Below are 20,350 nucleotides of genomic sequence, written 5' to 3' on the forward strand. Positions count from 1 at the left end.
TCCAGCTCGTGGTTTTGGAGACATAAGGAAAGTCACTCTGGGGATGGATGTTCACCAGACCATCACAGCTATGCAAAATTTGAAAAGCCATGGTCCGGAAACAGGGCTTTGGGGACAACTGGATACAAATGGACTGTTAGGCTGCTTCTCAGGCCATGTGGAGACACGGATTTTGTATTTCGTTGCTTAGCATTTGTTTTTATTTGTCAGCTCCAGAAAGCTGTTTTCCCACAGCCTTGTCTCAGGACCATGGGGTGCAGAAGCAAACTGGGGCTGTTGACTTTCAGACTACTCAATCATCCTGCAAATTACAGCCAGCCCAGAAGAAAAACACAGCTCTGCATGTTTCCTTTTTTAGGTAGAAGTGTTGGGAAAACAACATGAGATTTTGTTTCTGATAAACTAGGAGCTGTTTCAGGAATATTAATTATTTTTTCTTGTATCAATATTTTACATTTATTCCTCTGCTATGGTATTGGGATTGAGATGGATGAAGCCTACAGCATGGTTTCAGACTTTCCTTCAGGCCCCTGAAAAAAAAAATAGTGTTGAAGTTTTGATGTCAGAAAGGTTTATTTTCTGGTTATTTTAGCCTGGGGTATGGAAGATGTGGGCTCCATTCCCTGCCCCATGTAATCCCTTTGCAACATCACTTGGAATCATATTCTTAAAAAGTTTCTCTATGCCTAAGGAAGGGGCTTAAAGGGCATCTGAAGGTGTTGAGGCACCTGAATAAATTTTAACTTCTTATGTACCACCTCTGTAATCCTTCATCTCCCAGAACTTCACACTGGTGGAAGGCTGCAGAAGAGATTTTGCTGCTTTATAGTTGTACTGCGAGGAGAAATTCTCAGTCTGGGGGATGTTGGAGCCTCCCAAGGCACACATGTGATTTTCAATAAGGAAGTGAGGATGGAAAGAATGGATCCATCAGGGGATTTTTGTCCTCTGTGTCCAACCTGAGCTGGATGCTCGGTGCTGACCTTGGGCACAGCCTGGGTTGGAGGAAGATCTTTTCTTTCAGAGCTGATTGAGGCCCGGAGAGAGCTCACCCAAGTCTAGACAGTCTGGGACAAGATTGTCATGGTGCATCTGGGATTTCGGTCTCTGTGCATGACTCAAAAAACAAGACATGGAGTAGGAGCTCAGCCAGGTCCCTCTAACCTGGTGGGAAACCTATCTGTGAACCAATGTCCCACATCTGCACCAGAACTGAGGCTGCTTTGGACTTCAGTCTGCATGGAAGCAGAGGTTGTGTAGATGGTTCTGGGGCTGGATCACCTGTGTGGTGATGTCCTTGGGACAAAGACCTTGACTCCTTTGGGGTGACATGGCCAGGAAATGTTACAAAGAGGTGTTTTACACATCATCCCCTGAGATGTAGGATAAGATGAGCTCTCATTCTGCTGCAAGTTAAAGTGATTTTGTCAGAAGGCATGGCATGAACATGACCATGAAGCTTCAGTCCTGAAGGTTTCCCTCAGTCAACACTGTCTTTGAAATCAATGAGGCTGAAGTTATTGCCTGATAGGAGGAGGAGTTCATCTGGGATTTCTCAGCTGAATTAACTTTAATGATAAAAATGATGATATAAATATGAAAAATACAAAAACAGTGTTGTCAGCTGCTTTGTTTCTGGCTCAAGGGGTTTATATGTTTAGTCTTACATGTTTTTCACATTGATTTTTGTGTATCAAGATTTAATGTTGTCAGGAACCACTCAGTAAAAATATTTAGTAATAACAATAAAAATAGAGGGTGTGATTTCATAATCCTAACAAAACAGATAAGACAGATGTTCAAACTAATTCTTGGCTTGGGTTTAGGCATTCTCCTGGTGCCTATCACATTGAACTAGTACTGAGACAACTTTGTTTTCAAGGAGGTCTTCATGCTGGAGCATATCAAGTAAGAGATCTAAGAAACTATAACATCAACAGTAATGATATTTCTTTTGAGATACAGAAGGTTTAGCCATTGAGACAGTATTTTTTCTTGTCGTTTGTTTAGTCTGTTTGGTGAATTCTGCCAGGTTGGTTTTGATCCTGTATGAAGAGTGATTTGCTGTAAGAGCGGATGCATCAGCCGAGTCGCGTTTGAAAGTAAATAATAAATAATTGTAACAGTTAATATAAGGAACTGACATCTCCACAGTTTATTTTCCACTTGGTTTCACTTAGTTCAGGCCAGCTTCTTTCTGGCATCATTTGCCTCCAAGGCGAGAGATCAGAACGGGGCAGCCTGCGCGGTGGGTTCCCACGGCCGGGGCTCTCTCCCGGCCCGGGCAGAGGGGCGCTTCGCTCGGGACGGGTTCTGGGCTGCGGGGTCGGAGTCTGCCCCGCCGCTGGGCGTGCGGGGAGGGCAGCGCTCCGGGGCACGGCGATGTCGGCACCGCAGCGCCGGGGCTGCCGGGCTCGGCTGCGGCGGGGGCTGCGGGACGCGCTCTCCGCTCCCGGCGCTCCGCAGCCGCCCGCAAAGGGTTAAGGGGAGCGGGGCCGGCGGAGGGCGGGGGCTGCCGGGGGCTCCCGGGGATTGGTGCGAAGTTTGGAGCGGGGCGGCCCCGCGCCGCCCTCCGCGGCGGCTCGGCCCCCACCGCCACAAAGCCCTGCAGGGAAAGTTGCTTTATCGCCGGTTTCTCTCTCTCCCCGGCTCTCCCCCCCCCTCCCCTCCCCTTCCCCAGCCCCTTTCCCCTCCTCCCCTCGCTCCTTAAACGGGATTCCGGCTGGGCGAGCCGCCGGACGGCATCACCGGGCATCCCGCGGCGCGGAGCCCCGGAGGCTCTGGCAGGTCCCCGCTGTCCCTCCCCGCACACACACGCTCAGCCCGGCCCGGAAAGCAGGAAAAAAATAATTTACAAGGTTTCCCCCTTTCCCTGACCTCCTCGCCCGTGACTCTCGAGTGGAAAAAAATCGCTCGCGGGGGCGAAGGGGGGGAAGGTTGTTAAAAAGCCGGTGAAGGGGCAGAGCCGCTCCGTGGGGAGGGCACCCCCAGGCAGCCCCCGCCACCCCGGGGAGGGGGGGATGAGGTAGAGGCCGGCGGCGGAGCGCCCGCCGGGCGCCGTGGCCGCGGAGGGCATGAGGCGGCGAGCGGCGGGGATGGGCTCCAGCGCGCGGTGTTAGAGCCCGCAGCAGCCGAGGTAAGTGTGCCCCGCGCCGGGACACCCCGGGACACCCCGGGACAGCCCGGGACACCCCGCGGCCGGTGTCCCCGCACGGCTGCGAGCCGCCGGCGCAGCCCCGGGGCAGCACCAGGTGGCATCGCTCCGGGTGTCCCCCCGCGCGTCCCTCCCTCCCTGCCGCGACCCCGACTCCCGGCGGCGAATATCCCGTTACCGCCGAGCCCCGGGCAGCCCCGGCGCCCCCCGCTGCCGCTGCCCGCCGCGAACGGCGGAGCGAACGGCGGAGCGGCCGTGTTCGCTGTGCTGGATGCTGTACGCGGGTTGTTGTGTGTCCTGGGGGCACGGGGTGTTTAAAGCGGGGAGTTTACAAGGGTGAGGAATCCAGACAGTGTTTAGAGAGTGAGAGTTTTAGGAGGAGAATAGGGTGTAATTAATGTAAACCTGATCTTCCCCGGGCGTGCGTATCGCAGCGAAGGCATCTTCAAGAATCTGGGTAATTAAGTGCGGTTGCGCTTTGGGACGCACCTCTGGAGCCCACGGAAACAAGTGGGGCTGTTGGTGGGGAGAGTGTGCCGGGGGTGGGTGCGGGGGAAGAAGAGGAAAGGGGGAATCAGTGCTGTACAGAGAAGTCTCGGAGTGGAGGAAGGCGCGTACCCAGAGCGGAGCCTGGCTGAGGGGCACTGGAGCAGCAACACAAAGTTTTCTGGGCTGCTGATGGGAGAGGTAACATTCCTCCTCCCCCTTCCACCAAGTTCCTCCGCAAATTGTTAACCTGAAATCTTGTTTTATGGCCACTTGCTAGCGTTTTGTTTGCCTTCCAGACTGGTTCTGTACAGGATACTAAAGAATTATGCATTAACTGTAAACTTAGAGGAGCTTACTGGCCTCAGTGGGTTCTTGATTTATATCAGGCTAAAGCAGAGAGGAGGGCAAAGTTTTACTCACTGAGCACCAAGGAATGAATTACAAGTACGTTGCCCTTTCATTTGCTGTTTCTTCTTGTCAGTCTTCTCAGTAGGATTTAAAACTCTGCAAAGTTGAGGGTTGTTCAGGGTTTTCCCCCCGCAGTAACTATTTTGCTCTCCTTTTTCCTGCCTCCAGGTCTGAGAGGACAGTAGCCTGTGCGATACGGCGGGATCTGGTTTTCAAAATGGAATTGCAGCTGGCGCTCCTTTTGGCAGGGATAATCGCATTTTCGGACTCAGCGAGAGGTAAGGGGACTGTGCTTGGTGTGGTCACCCTGTGGCTCTGTCCCTTCCCTCTGCTCCGTGGGCTCTGCTAACACCTGCGGTGCCCCCGGAGGGACCCCCCACGGGAGTTGCTGTCAGCAGGGACTCATCCCCTGCACATTTTTTATCTGCACAGAGGTGCAGGCTCGTGCCCACGTGTGCCCCTCCTTACCTGCGAGGTTCGGGGCCGGTGTTCGGGATGGAGCGCGGTCGCTGCGGCTTTGCTGAGGTCTCTTAGGCACAGGTGAACTTCCAGGGGCTTTTCTTGTGCCTGTGTAAAAATACACAGACAATTTTAAAGAAAAGCAACTGCATTCCTCTGTGGATCAGAAATGCCTCTCCCCTCCTGTAATCCCTCCAGCCTCTGCCCTGTGTATTCCCACTTACAAACTAAACAAACACATCCATTAACTTCCCTGGTGACAGACAAATGACAGTTCCCAACAGCGAGAGCGTATTTTAGCGCTGAGGCTCCAGCAGTTGATCAGATTTCAATAAACAGGTTACCCTTCCAGAGGCAAATTGAAATACATTGACCTGGGAATGATGGGGGTAGGAAAAAAAAAAGTTTCTTTATGGCAAGGTGCTTTTAGCAGAGCTCTGGGATCAGAGTGCAAGGAGCGGCGGCGCTTCCTGCACTTTGCCTGTGTCGTACCTTGGTGGGTGCTGTCCTTAGAAAGCCTGAATGGGAATCCAGGATTTCAGCTCTCCTGCCTCTCGTCACAAAGTAGGGGCTGCATTGTTCCAGGAGAATAGGGGTACAACTTTAGGATGCAGATTGCTCCAGCTGCAATTCCCAACAGTCTCAGAGTTTTGTGAATTGTTATAAGACCTTGAAGTTGTCCAGTGTGAAGGACTTGTGAATTAAGAGGTTTAAACTTGCCCTTCACTTGGGCTCTAACTTGCCAAAAATAAATCCTGGGGGTGAGGGTGGGAAGGGAGAGGGGGAGAATTACTCTGAAAAGTTGAGTTTGGTTTAGTGCACTGCTTTTTTTTTCTTTTTGGCATTGGTTCTCAAGCAAATATTTTATGGAGGCAAAAGCACTATAAAATGATTTGGCTGGAAGCTGAATGAAAAAGAAAACAGTATATAGGCTGTAATTCCTTCAAGTCTGAATTCCAGGCAAGGCTTACAATGGAGACTCAGTTTAAGTTGTGGGCGATGGGCAGCAGTGTGTGAATTAAGATGACTTCATGGATGTATTTTATTGCAATGGACCTGAGAAGTTGGTGGAGTTCCGGAAAAGATCTGAAGTGGGCAGGAGAAGACAAAAAGATTCTTTTCTCTGATGTGAGCTGAGTATCGGCTCCTTTACTGGCTGACCCTGTTTAAATTTGGTTTGCAATTGTCTTGCTCTTACACTTACTGCCCCTGGAAAGAGGAGCACTGTGGGCTGTTGTCATGTGAAGAAGTGACAGAAAATTAACAGCAGTAATTTCAGGACATCATTATTGTTCTTGTGGAAATGTCTTTTAAATATAACTTTGATAGGATCATATTGGTGGTTGGATTATTTGAACAATTTTTAGAGCTGGAAAGACCCATGCTGTAAGTGTATGGAGAGATGGTTCTGGTTATTTAAAATTATCAAGAAATAGAGGTTAAAAGCCAGGGCCAAACCCATGAAAAATGTCATTCATTTGTGTGCTGATTTAAGAGGGGGAAAGCAGAGAAGAAAAAGGCGTCATTGCTGTGAAAACAGAGACAAAATTCTGACATTTAAGTCCTGCTTTAGACTTCCTTAAGAAGGAGAACATTTTTGATAATGAAGAGGGTAGATGGAAGATCAAACTTGTGAGCAGAGATGAGACACTTCCCAGAACTTTGAATCTTTGTGCTGACAGATATCTCCAATTGTTAGGTGTTTACATTGGGATAATTTCAGGTTCTTGGAAAAATGTGCCAGGCTTTTCATGTGCCTGCAGAGTTTTTCTGAACGCCTCATACGAGGGCTTTGGCGGCTGGAGATGTGTAAACGTTACCTGCCACAGTCACTCAGGTTTTATAGGCAGCCCTTCAGCCAAATCTCAGCCTGAGGTCGTGAGGCTCTTCTCTGGAGGAAGAAGGGCTCTTTGTTTTGGTCAAACAGCATTTCATACCTGTGTCCTGATTTCAGGTTAGACATGTGTGGCCTGAAGTGCGCCAGCACCTCCCGATCCGAGGCATCAGAAGTTCAATAGGTGCTTGCTGGCTGGCAATCAAGTGAGGAAGGTGGCTGAGGAGGCTCTCTGGGAAAGTGATGGTCCTTCTTTTCTACTCATTTTAGGCAAAAGCAGGTTATGCTGTAATTAGGGTGTTAATTTGGAGCTGGCTGAATGCTGAGCCTGTGCTTGGGGAAGGGCTGTGCCGTGGTGCATCTGCACAAGGGGGCAGAGTTAAGTTGCCCACGCTCTCCAGCTTTGATATTTCCTGACAGTTGAATGCTCAGCTGCAATCTTGCATTAAATGTTAATTACGTTGTATTATTTTTACACCTTTATTTAGGTGACACCTTTTAAGGCAAAGGGCCCTGCAGGAATGACTGATTTGGTTTAGCCAGCAGGTTTTTTTTTTTTCCACCTCCCAGCAAAAAAGGGGCGTTTTTCCAGGGTCGGATCTGTTCCTGCTGGCTCTGTCCCACCAATGTATCTCATCACTGATGTAGAAGACACTGTAAAAAAAGGAATATCTTAGCAAACCAAGATAAACACTTAAGAAAGAGGCAGTACCTCTGAAGTATCCAGGGAAAACAGAGCAGGTCTGATTTTAGAGGTACAGCTGGTAGAGCTGTCTGTGTTTGAAAGGATTAGGGGTGAGGTAGCTCTTCCTGTGTTTGAATCAATGTTTTTGGGTTGAAAGACTTTGACTAAGGGCTTGTGTACACCTGAAAATGCATTGGAATAACCCTTCCAAAAAACTTAGTCTAGAATAACTCTCGGTGGCCAATCTTATTCCAGGTTAAGGATCTCCTGAAGGGAGCCTGTACCAAAAAAGTCTTCCTTGGCAGCAATTTTGGTAGATATCCAAGCCCCTTCTTTCCTTTATGGCTGAAGACTAGAAGGCCCGTGTGCTCAAAACCCACTCTTGGAGAACAAAACCTGAGTGCTGTGTTTTTCTAAGAGGGATTGTGCCTTCCAGCTGACAGCCAAGGCATGGGGCTTCAGCCTGGCAGCTTCAGCCTGGTTCTCAGCCTCGACAGATAATGTCTGCTCTGAACCTGGGATAACAGTGCAGGTCCAGCAGCTCATCCCTCGTGTTATTCCATTCCTGCTCTCTCCAAGCAGCCCCATACTGGGCATAAAAGTCCTCAGTGTCCCGCGCTGGCCCTCCTCGGCAGGGATTAATGCCATCCTGGGTCACTAACCTTTAGTGACTATGTCCTGCAGCAATGTAGCTGCTGCCACGCCACACCTCCAGCTGGACACAGGTAATACAATCTGATATTTTCCTGCCTGTGTTATCTCAGTGACCGACAACGCAATATTTGTTCCAAATCTGTCAAGTTGCCATCATATTCGCCTTGGTGACCGTATATGGTAACGCTGGGATGTGCCTGGCTTGGTCCCGTGGCTTAAGCAAGATTTTGCATGGTATGTTTAGAAGTTTTTGGTAAGAGCAGTAACCACCCTCCTGTTAGCAAGTAAACTGATATTCTGCTGGAAACTAATTAGTTTGGATGTTGATTTCATTTTCGGTGCATTGCGTAGGGAGGGGAAGAACGGGACCTTAATTGCTTTCTGTTCTGGCACTTCTCTGTGCGACCTTGGCTTGCAGACCTGCTTGGTGTCTGCTTTACAGGGAATTTGCTGATTGGGCCACATCAACGTTCCATGGTTTCATGCAGAAATAATGTTATGTGCCATTTTGGTTTCTCTTAATATTGAAGGAAAGGGAATAGGTTGATAGAGGTGTTTTTTTATTTCTTGGAAGTTGAGTTCTTCGTTCTGATGAACAGAATTCCCGTTCTGTAACTTTGGGGTTTGTAAGAGTGAACTTTAGGGTTTATAAAAGTCCTTCAGTAAGCACAGGAAATATCAATAATGGTCATGTGACAGAGATGGTTATTGGCTTCTATTTTACACCTTTATTCTTGTTGAGTGGTTGTTACCAGATAGAAGGAGTAGGTAATTTCTTGCTTGTGAAAGAGAAGCATGTTCAGATCTAACAGCCTGATTCAGATTTTGTGGAAGTCACAGCACATCTTCTGGAGAAGTTTGGGGCATTTTTTTGTATATTGCTCTTGGGGAACTTGCTCTTGAATAATCTGTCAACATGACTTGTACCTAGAGTCAACATGACGAGCTAAGAAAATCCTGGTTATTTTTTTAAACGCTGGTTCCTCCCTTCTTCTGAGGCTGTCGGCCGCTTTAAATTGTGGCCCAGTTTAAACATAAAATTCAATGTGCGTCATACTGGAAAATTAGGGTTGATTTTATTTGTTTTTAATTAGGAATATTACAAAACTCAGCAAATTGCTCAAATACATCTAGATTTTCCCTAAAGTTTTTATAACTCTGTTTTCCAAGTCCATATGTTTCTTTGACCTTCATTAAAACATGCAAGCAGCAAATCCAAATGTCTCTTTTCTGGGATGAACTTGCACACAGCAAAGGCTGGACTCCAAAGCCTGAGTCTTAGCCACAGAAGCAACTTTCATATGCCATGAAGTGGTGCTTGAGATATTACAGGAAATTGGTTTTTTCAGGAAAAAAGTATCATTTGAAATTGAGAAAGAAGTGACACTTGCTAGCAAGTAGGAACTCCCTTTTCAAGATTTGGTGCCAATGGTACCAATTTATTAACTAAAGCTGAAGTTTTTCATTTGACATGAATTGGCTGATAGAGCTGATCTTTTCCAATATCCTCTCTGATAATTCCTTTTTGAATGTCTGTCTCACCATAAGTGACAATGATACATCTGGGTGCACAACACTCGTCATGGAATAGTGTGAATGCAGTAGAGTCTGCCTGTGCATTTTTGGATTAATTACTGGAAGAGATAAAAATTTCCACTGAAGGAGGAAAATAACAATGCAGAGATCCTCTTGTTCCTAGGTTGAATTAAAAGAAACTCAACAACCTTTAGTCATAGCTTTATTTATCCAGTGAGATTTGAACTGGTGCAGCTGATTTTCCTAAGATGTGAAGCTCCTACTTGTGTCTGCAGTGACTTGTAAAACCAAGCTGCCAAAAGAATCTGTGCAAATGTGTCCCAGCATTACAGGAGTTGGTGGAAATGCTCTTTTCTCACATTTCTTTCATTACCCTCCTCATTTTGTGTTCTTTCAAGTAATTTGTCTTTCATCTGACCTCTTCCTGTGTTTTCTGGTGGGCTACTCAAGCTAAAATGCATTTGATATTGTTTGAAACATTTAATTTGGATTTCTGTTCCTTGTCTTTTTCTCTGTAATCAGCCTTTACTTGGAGCTTTCTCTGGTAATAATGCCCCCATACCTATTTAGCTGTGTTTACCTGTTCTAATCTTTTGCAGCAAGGTCAAACATTTTTGGTCATATAAGGGACTTTTTGAGAGTGGAGCCAGTGTGAATACAGAAGTTGCAAGCACTTCTGTCTGATGCAAGTCTGTTCGGTCTGCTGCTCTGTCATAGCAATGTGGTACTATGGTAAAAGGAAAATATTTCCAAAAGCAAACTTGATTAATCTGGTTGTGCTGTCCTGATGTCGTATGAGATAGGCAGATGCAGCCCATGCCAGTTGTGACAGGTTAGGGCCTGATTCAGAGCCTGAGAGTGTTGGTGCTGTGACTCCTACTCACTCCCACAGGCTTTGGATCCATCCCTGAAGGAGGACTTACTCAGATTATCTGTGATACCCACCTCATGTGTGACAGCAGAGGGGATGTGGGCTAAGTGTGCCACTAGCCTGCTTGCCTGCATGGCTTGGACTCACATTTTTTATTCTAGAAAAGCACATTTTGCTGCTACTGACTGCCAGCTCTGCCTGGTGGGTGGAGGGGGCGCTGCCAGGACTGAAAACAATTTGAAAATTCACTACTTAAACTTTGGGTTGCTGCAGAGAGGTTTATCCCCAAAGACAGAGAGCCATCCTGTGGGCAGTGTTCTGGGTCTGGATGGGCTCAAAAATTGCCTGTTATTAAATAAGTTAGTGTATGCTGTTTGTTGCTAAATCCATTCCCATCTCTGATTTTTTTTTGCCTCCTCTTTCCAGTCAAATAAACCTGGACTGTGTGGAGTTTGGTTGGTTGCTGTGATTACTCAGTGTCCCCTTGGTATCACAGCAGAGACACAGCGTCTCTGCAAGGAACCTGACGTTGTTATTTCATCCCAGCCACTCCAATTTTCATGAAGAAATTCAGCCAATAACTCCAGGCTACTTCTTCCATTAAGTGTTCAAACTCACTTTGAGCTTCACTAAGGAAAGAAGAAAAATGTAAATTGGGAACAGAGGCTCCTTGGAGCAGGTTAATGTTTCTCAGGATGGCTGCATCTCTATGCTTGGCTTCTCTACAAGTGGTTTCCAGCTTGATGGGACACAAAATAATTTCTTCTCATAGGTGGTAAATTTATTTCATGAGAAATTTGCACAATCTTGGGTATCCTGTCAAGTGAGTAATGCAAGAGGTGTCATACCCTAGATGCCACTTGGGTGGCATTGACTTGTGTAGGTATTTTAGGACCTGTCAGTATTTGTGCCTCTCAGATAAAAACAGGAACACCAGACAAATAGGGAAATGTGGACTTAATTTGTGCAATAGGAATTTTTAAAAATTCACATTCTCCTTGCTAGGTTTGCTCCACATACCCCCTGAACTGATAACCTTAAGAGTTAGGTATTAATGTGGGCTAGCACAACATCTCTGTGGTAACTTTGGGCTTGTTAGTTCTGCCCAGGATGCTGGGAGGGGGAAAAAGCTGGAGAGGAATGTAGAGGGAAATGTGTTAGCCAGCCTCCAGGATAAAATTTAGTCCAGATTAATTAGTGTACCCCTGCTATTGAGGCCTGCTGGTGCCAGGGAGAGGATCTTGAGCAGGCAGTGTGTGACTTTGAAGGGGACATTGGGATGCAGCTTTTCCAAGTCTGTTCTGTGGCTCTCTCATCTCTTGTGTCCTCCCAGGTGCCCCCACATACAGGTGTGAGACTTGATTGGCTTTTGGCCAATGTGTGACTCTGAGTAAAAGCCTTGTAATGTAAAAGGGATGCTTTCATTGTGCTGTGCTTTACTATTGCTTTGTATGGATTTTAATCTCCTTTGTTCTAGGCAGAAGTGAATGGGGCAAGGCCAAATCAACCACAAAGAAGGGAAAAGGGAAAGCTGTTCAAGTCTCTCAAAGCTGCACAAGCCAAAGCACTGGAGTTAGGCAGCTGCAGATGCCGGAGCACTGTGAACAGGTTTCTTTCCCTCCTCCTTCCTCTCTAGCAGATTTGTGTGAGTTGGAGTAACAGAGGAAGTTATTTTTCTCTGTGATTGTTCTCAGATCTGTTAGCACAGATCTGTTACACATCTGTAACTGCTGGTTAAGCAATGGCAAGTGCCAGATGAGCTACAGGTGTATGAACTGCGTGTCAAGGATGGAAGGGTTAATGAGTAACAGGATGAACCTCTGAACACTGTGGAATATCTCCCTAGGGATACTCCAGACTCTGTGGAAGGAAGGGAGGATGCTTGTTTGTCATTGACCAGTCAGTATTAAACTGGTGGCTCTAACTCCTGCAGGGTGTGGATACCCTTCAGAGAGAGGGTGCTGTGAGCCACCTTGCTCACCTTCTGGGTGAATCTAAATCTTCCCTGTTCTTCTGCAGACTGACACAACGTTTTGGTGGCAATACCGGCGTCTCGTTATCCAGACAAGTAATATTGGGAAGTGTTTAATGTGTTTTTGGGCTGTTTGAAATGGAAAAACTGGGGAGGAGTTGACAGCTCCTCCAGCATGTGGAGATCAGACTCCATGCTCTGATAAGTCATTTTATATTTTAATGTTCAGGGTTGGATTACAAAGGTGATAGTCCCTTTAGGTTCAGTGAGTCGTGGCTGAGTAGGTGTGAGTAGGATTTAAATATATAATCCTACCAGAGAGCAGAAACTGGAGCCTCATAAGACCAGGCTGAGTTTCAGTTCTGTGCAGGGTGGCACCACGCCATGGGAGGATTCATCATGATCTGCAATAGTTAATATAAAACCAGAATAACAGATCAGAGCTGATGAGTATCTTTCCTCCTCCCTGCTATTCCCAGCCAATCAGAAATGCAGTATTGCCAGGGCTAATTTCATTAAGGGCTAATGAGAGTGAAACTTTCAACTTAGTCATGGCCAGGGCAGTAAGCAGGTGTTTACTTTGCCTTGTTTGATTGACAAGGAATCATGAGCCTGTTAGGGAGAATCTGCATATGCAGGGAAGTGGCTTTGGACAGTTGATTGCTGATTGCTGGGTTTGTTCTCTGAAGGTGTTTGCTCTGAGCACACAGCCATTGTTTCTGAGTTACAAAGAAGTGGTAGAGGCTGGTGAGAGCATTTTGCTCAGGAGCTGCAGAAACCATAAGGTGGGGATGGGTCAGTGTTTTATCTAGACCAGAGCAAAGTCCTGCTTGTACTCCTAAGGCAGAATGCTTTTCCTGATTTCCTGCCTGCTCAAACAGGAGTAGGCCCGAGGATTTGGAGGATTTCAAGCAGTATTTTGTGATGGTGATTTGCACAGGTTTATTTTTGTCCTTGGAAGATCATTGGAAACATCAGACTAGTAGTCCTTGTATGCAGTTGGTAAAGTAGCCTTTGGATATTTAAATTGAAGTTAAATTCAGGGCTCTCCTCCCCTTGAGTATTCCTGTTTGGAGAAGGATTGTGGATTCACAGGGTTAGGAGTCTGTCCCTTACTTTCCCATCAATACCAAAGAAGAAACCTACTGCAAGGGTGCTACTCAGAAGTAATCATAGCAATAGACCTGCATATTTATAAGAATTATGACTATTTATTGAGAGTTTTCAGTACATTAAAAAGAGATCCAAAAAGTGCTGCTCAGCATAGGCAGTCTTCCTCTTCTAGATACTGTCAGGAGAAAAAGCTTGTCTTTCTGAAGGCCACAGACTAAGTGGAGTTCGAAGCTTATTTTTCTTTTATCCAAGAAAATCCAATAAATCCAGTAAATTCTTTCAGTGTGGTCTTCCAAGAGTTTTTCAACTTGGTCTGACTCACAGATTATTTGAGTGCCATTATAGACTAGGGGTCAAGCAAGTTAATTCCCAGAACAGTATGCTGCCCTGTTTTCAAACTGTGCTAATCAGGGTTTTGAGTCAAAGCATGGCAGTTTGCTTAGTGAAATTATTTTCCTGTTAGAAAATCACAAATAGGCTCTGACTATTCATGTTGGCTTGGTCACTGGAGCACTCACATCACATGCAGTGCAAAGCCCCCAGGGATGCAGTGGCTGTGGATCAGGGCACTGGTGGGGGCTCTTTTCCCATTTCACAAGGTTGAACTCGTGAAAACAGGCTGAACCCTTTGGAAAGAAAAGAAAGAAATTGTTGCTGTTGCATTTCCACCTCCAGCAGGACGGAGGGAGGGCTGTGTGGAGCCTGTCTGAGCTGTGAATGTCCTTCCCCAGAGGAGACATTTGGTGGAGTTATTTGGTTACCTCTCCCCCTCACCTTTTTGTAATGGACTCTTGTTTACTTTTTCCTCCTCCTTTCCCGAAGCTTATTAGCACTGTTTAGGCAGAGGAAATGAATTAACATAATTCACTGTTGTTCAGAGCAGGACACATTCCCTGCATGTATGTGTACACACGCTGGCATTCACCCTCCCAGCCTGTGCAGAGGAGCTTGTTTACAGAGTCTGGCTCCATTTAGGGAGAACAATACCCTGATTATAGAGGGCAGCCTTTTCTTTCCAGAAACCAGAAGGAACCCTTTGCTTCAAGCAGCTACTGCCCCTTGAAGGTGTGGGCATTGTGAGCTGCTGGAAAGGGGGGAATAAATCTCTTGTGGACACAAACCAGCAGCATTGTTCTCCACGGAAGTTGGTTTAGGGGTGGGGGTGAGGAATGGTGTTGGGATAAACCAAATGCCAAGTGTAAGATCTACCAGCGTGCAGAGAGGTGTCGTGACTTCCAGTTTAATTTTTCAAATAGCAGCTGTGAGACTTCATGGGGAATTATTTGGTGCTGCTTGAGCTGGCAAGGGAGCTGGGAAGGCTGGGTGGGAAGAACATGGTAATTGAGTCTCAGAGTGGTTTTGGATGGGCTGAGGTGGGTTGAAATGTGCTGTTATGTGTGAAATGCTGGTCATTTCTAATTGCAGTCATGCACCTGTGCCTGGTAGATAATGCTGGAGCCGTGTCATATGGAGCATTTGCTTCACATGATGTTGAGAAAGGTCAAGCACTTGGTTTCTGTCCTGCTAAGTTGGGTCATTAGATGCACAAATAGGACCCCCCTTCCTTTTCCTGACTGCAGCCACTCAGATCCTGGCAGTAAATCCCTCTCAGGTGTGACTCCATGGCAGCTGAAGATGACTGTACTTGACCCCATCACTGGCCTGTCCTTGTCCTCCTTTGCTCCCAGCCTGGTAACTCCCTTGTGCCGGGGGGAGAGCTCCTCTGACCTTGCTTTGGATGTTTTGGGGAGGAAACTTGGGCAGGAAGCCAACCTGGAAAAAGATGTGATGGTTTAAATTCTTCGAGGAGCATGGGCTGAGCTTGTGGAATATCTCAGTGTCCTTACAGGCAGCAAGTCCTTTCTTCTGTTCCCACTTATGGGAGGAAGGCTCAGTACTTTGAAGGACTGGATACTTATGGGAACATTTATAAAATGACTCTTAAGGAATCTCAAATGCATCAAGGTTCACAGGGCAAAATGTACCTTAGCCTGGGGGCAGTGAATGTGAAGCCTGAAAAGTCATGTTTGGCTCTTGGTTCAGCTCAGGGGTAGCATATTGCTGGACCTTCTGCACTGGGAGATTACCTCTTTCACACTCTGCATTGTGACAATTTTCTGTTTATCTCAAAGATCCCTTGAAATTTGAAGGGATTTTACAGAGAAATGGGTGATACCTTCCTTCCTCTGTCTCTGCTTTTGTCTTTTGAAGCAGAAGGATCATTTTGGGGAAATGGAAAATGGTGAGTTAATCCTGTCAGTGTTTGCTGGCTTGCCTGCTGCAAGGAAGGAGCTGCTCCACGAGAAGCACAGTGGGCAGCAACGGTGCCTGCAGCCAGTGCTGCTGGTGACCAGGTATTCCCTGTGGCCCAGGCACAGTGTGGATCCACCCTGGAGCCAAGGGGAATGTGGGATTTCACCCAGAAGTTTCTCCTCAAGCTTGGCTTTGTCTCTACAGAACTTCTGACTACTGGCACTGCTTCAGCAGGTTGCAAAAATAAGGCAGAGAAAATAACTTGGCCGAAATATTCCCTGTGGGCGAAAATATTTTTCCAGGGAGAATGAGAGCCAGCAGATTAAACAGGTAATGCTGCAGGGCTGCACCAACAACACTTCTAGGGGATTTCTGGAAGGGGATGTTTGTGTTGACCAGTGAGACATGGTGCAGGAGTTCTGTCCAGAGGTGATTGACACATGTCTGACCTTCTGAAACATGACCCAGCACCCTGGAGAAGCTGTGGCTTCTGCCTCTTGATCCAGTTTTTTGGAAAGAGGGAAAGATCCTGGTGTATGTATCAGTATCCATATGAAGGCTGCTGGGCTTACTCTGCCTTGGAAGACTAAACTCGGGTACAGGTGTGAAAAGCAGAACCTGGTACTCAGTAACTCTATTGACAGAAAAAGTTGTTTTTTTTTTTTTCCTTAAATATGCTTTAAAATCTGCCAAACCTTCTCATACCTGGACAATGGGTCCCTCTTGGGCAATGCAAGAGGGACAAGTGTAGGTTCCCACACTGGCTCACAAACTGCAAGAGGGACAACAGGAGCAGGGCAGTAAAAACCACTCCAGGGTCCATCCCTGAATCTGTGATGGCTTTAAACTGAGAGTGTGAGGCTGTGTGGTGATCTGGGGAAAATGTGAATCTTGGCAACTGTCCCTGCCTTATTCAAAATATCTGGGAAACACTGAGCGGGGAGGTTGAAAATACATCTCTGGGGTTTCTTTCTCCAGAAGGAAAAACATCATCAGACTTTCACTGAGACAAGTGTTTGAAAGAAAAAAAAGGGAGCAGCTTAGTTATCAAGCACTAACTGAAATAACAGCAGCAAGGAATAACCCTGAGTGAATTTAAATGGCATTTTGATTTGGATATTTTTCTTTGTGCTCTTACAAGCACTTTCCCTTTACCTCTGCAAGGGTAAGGCAGATAGTATAAAGTGTAAAATAACCCCAAACTGCAAACCCAATAACTTGTTTGAGACAGATGAAAAGTGCTAATTAATTGAACAGGTTTTCTGCTGTAATTAACACAGTGTTAAATCTGACTCAGGGCCTTCTGTTGTGGCATGTGTTGGAGGGTATTTACTATTAAGGTAGAGCTTGAGGAGGACTGCAACATCTGAGATATTTAATATTGCTCTCAGAGAGCAGGTCAGCAAGTGAGCAAGGGTTTTGGTTGGTATGAAGAACACAGCATAAGGCAAAGGTGTTATTATAGCTGGTGTGATTTTATTATTATTATTTTTTTTTTAGACTGGGGTTAGTGCCTGGAAGTCCTCATTGCACCAAAGTGTTGTGGTTAGGGCTGTTGAACTCAGAACAGACAGCTGCAGTGTTAAATGCAGCAGCTCTTTGGAGAGAGGCTTTGTTTTACTCTGACAAAGGGCCCCTCCAAAGCCAGACCCATTGGTCAGCTGGGTTTTATTTACCATGTACCCCCCAGAATGCTGAGGTACCTCTGGTGTACCTCAGGTGTTGCCCTGGTAAGGATTTCCTGCTGCTGCTGCAGTACAGACCCACCAGGCCAATAGTTCTGTCCCCAGAGGTTGTTTCAGTGCCCAGGGTGAAACAGATGAGAGCATTTGTTCATGCACAGGCTGGAGCCTTGCACTCAACACCCACCATGGTTCATGTGTGTGAATTGCAAGTTCAGTTTTCCCCTCTCTGCTGGGCACAAGGCACCATTGACTTCAGGGAGAGATGGCATTACACCATGCTTATTTTTTATGAAAACAACCATCAGAAGTCCTGGAATGAAAAAAACAAACAAACACGGATTATTTAGGCATTGTTACTGTTATTGTCATCCTCATCATCATCAAAGTGTCCTCATCCATGCTGCTAGCAAGGTCTGACTGCTCCCAGGTGTTGCTCCACATCCTGCTGGAGCCCACCATGGGTTTCCACCTTCTAGAAAAGGTGGAAATAACAACCAACCTAAAATCTGGGAGAAGGAAAGAGAGTTGAGGGAGGCAAATTTTCACACAGTCGCAGAAAAAGAGATCTTCCAAAAGATTTCATTTTCCTTGCAAAGGCTTCTGGTGGTTGTTGAAAGGGCATTTCAGTGGAAAAGGGCCAAGCAGCCCTAGGCAGAACCAACACCCTCAATTGAGAAAGATTTTTTTCAAATAGTAGTACTGCTAAGAAGTAATTAAAGTCAAATAAAACACGGAAAATAGTGTATGACACATCTATTTGAATTCATCCCAGTTTGGATCCACTGAACCCATGTAGCACAACACTGGAGGCACACAAGGGGAGGTCCAAACCCAAGGATTTCAATGCACTTTTGCAAGTAGAGAAGTCTCTGTTCTCAGACATCATTTTACCAAGTGTTTAGGCACATACTTCAAACACCTGGAGGTTTCTTGTATTTAAAGAAATACTTGCTGAGGACCTTCCACTCTTGCAGTTCCCTTTGCTTTGTTCCTCTGCCTCCCCTGCCATGTTATCTTGGGCAAAAACTGAAAATAAAATAAAGAAAAAGGGTTATTTTGGGAGCCCAGCTGTGTCACTTCAGGTTTTGCTAGCTGTTTAGGAAGACTTGTGAGGACTCTCTGGGGGAGAAAGGGTCGGGTCAGAGGCAGAAAGCCACTCACCCTCTGTCAGAGGGGCTTATAATGCCAGGGCAGCTCCCCAGGGAATGTCTGTCTGTTTGTCCTTCCCTCTGGGGTTGACAAGAGGCTGATTCCTTCCCCCAGCTGTTCTCCCTGTCACATTACAAATGAGACTCTGAAAAGCAGCCCTTGGCTTTGAGACAGCTCCTCTCTTGCTAACTCATTCTACCCATCAATTAATGTCAAGCAAAGGTGTTTTATAACTATTTTATAACTTTTTCAAGAGCAGGACCTTCAGACCTTTGCATAGGAAAAGTCCAACCCCTGTGTGAGGGGGCTGCCAAAATGCACAGTGCACAGTGAGGTATGTGTGAGAGCCAACAGAACTTTTGCTTTTCATGAAAAAAGTGCTCCATAACATCCAAATTCTTCCACACAGACTTTATCCAAAAAGAGAGCATCTTTTTTATAATGAGGACAGAACATCTTTATCTTCCCCATCAGGGCAGTGGCACTGCCACAGTGGCACATTAAGACCAGCATCAGTTGTGATCAGAAGATCTTCATCCATTTCTGATGAGCTTGAAAACCTGGTATGAAGAGCTGGTGGCTTTGCCTGGATTCTATCCTAATTCCATTCCATTCTCATTCCTAATGTGAGCAAGCAGCGTTTGGAGCCATTGTTCACCCTTGTAGCTCTTGGCCTGTGCAGTGGATGTGAAATGTACAGGGTGAATTATGGAATAAATAATTAAAAATCTTACATGGCAGTGTATTTCCTGGGAGGGAACAGCAAGGCCATGGTGGAGCCTTTCAGACTGTCTCCTACCCACTCACCCTCTCCTCTTGTACCAACTTCCAGCAATTTGGCTGCGTGTTTTTTTTAGGAACTAACTTCCACCCAAAGACTACTGAATTTTTCTTAAATGCTGGCTTCTGTCAGAGCTGATAAGGCAGCAGCCAGTCTGCAAAGATAGCACAAGGTATCAAGGCTGCTTGTGTTTGTCTTTATTTGGATGTTTTAGCAAGCCTTTGACAGGCGCTGAGAGCTGTCTGGAGACTCTGGGTTTAGTGGGTCCTCCCTGCTTTTCTTTTTTGTCTTTGGTACCAAAATGCTTTTAGGCTGATTTGGAAGGAAAAAAAAAAGGTCTGATGGAGCTGGGGAATTAGTGGTGTTTACTGAAGGGAGTGGGGAAGGTGGACAGTGGGGGCTGGATGCCAAGGATGGCTCTGGGATCTGTTGTGATGTCTCCAAGGGAGTGAGGAGCAATACAGAGTCACTCTAAATGCCTGATCACTGGCAGGAATGTGTTAAGGTGTATGAAAACCTGTGATTAATTGTCTTTTCAACTTCCCCCTGACTCCCACTCCCCTTTTCTTGCAGAGTTGTCCCTGTTTGGGCTGCTGGCTTTTGTTAACCTCTGAGGGAGTGTTTATGCTTGGCTTATGTTAACCAGAAGGGAAAATTTTCCAGTCAGAAATTGATCTATCTGCTGATGCTAATAACTTTGTGATAGGGAGTTTATAGAGCAAAGCAGATGTGGATAGAAAACACAGCTCATGCCCTTACACAGAGATCTTCTGTCACCCTTAGAGTGAGATATTGGGGTCCATTTTCAGCCCAGGTGAGCCCTTAGTGAAGTGAGGGCTATCCCCCTATCCTCACCTCTTTGTAATGACCCTGTGTGTCCCCAGTTTTGTAGAATCATAGAATCCTGGACTGGATTGGGTTGGAAGACTCCTTAAAAATCACCTCGTTCCAACCTCCTGCCATGGGCAGGGACACCTTCCCCTAGGCTGCCCCCTCAACTTGACCTTGAACACTTCCACAGATGTGGCAACCTGTTCCATTGCTTCACTACCCTCACAAGAAAGAATTTCTTCCTGCCCTCTGTCTGATGCAACTCTGTGGATGGTTGTACCATGGGTCAGATTAGGACATAGATATGACTGGAAATCCTATTAAAAACAAAACAAAAAAAAAAAAAAAAAGAAAAAGGAAAGACTAAAAGTCATGGCATAGCCCTACAGCACTGGATTTTATATACCTGGCTGTTGCTTGTGGTACCCCTCAGGTGGTTTGTACCAAGCAGGCTCTTACTTGCTGAATTTAATATT

The 20,350-nt window shown here is 46.2% G+C and overlaps 1 protein-coding gene across 1 annotated transcript in view; it reads left to right on the plus strand.

The window, feature by feature from the left end:
- The first annotated feature begins 2,677 nt into the window (after positions 1–2,677).
- FGFRL1 (fibroblast growth factor receptor like 1) overlaps positions 2,678–20,350 on the plus strand; it is a 169,785-nt gene continuing 152,112 nt past the window's right edge. Inside the window, exons 1-2 of the mRNA XM_071447290.1 lie at positions 2,678–3,136; positions 4,220–4,329. Of these exons, the coding sequence (XP_071303391.1) occupies positions 4,269–4,329 (61 nt within the window). The 5' untranslated portion in view covers positions 2,678–3,136; positions 4,220–4,268. The remainder of the gene's footprint in view (positions 3,137–4,219; positions 4,330–20,350) is intronic.

The sequence above is a fragment of the Agelaius tricolor genome, unplaced genomic scaffold (genome assembly GCF_023055355.1).
Source record: "Agelaius tricolor isolate 1412-34295 unplaced genomic scaffold, bAgeTri1.0.p SCAF_24, whole genome shotgun sequence".
Taxonomy (NCBI): domain Eukaryota; kingdom Metazoa; phylum Chordata; class Aves; order Passeriformes; family Icteridae; genus Agelaius; species Agelaius tricolor.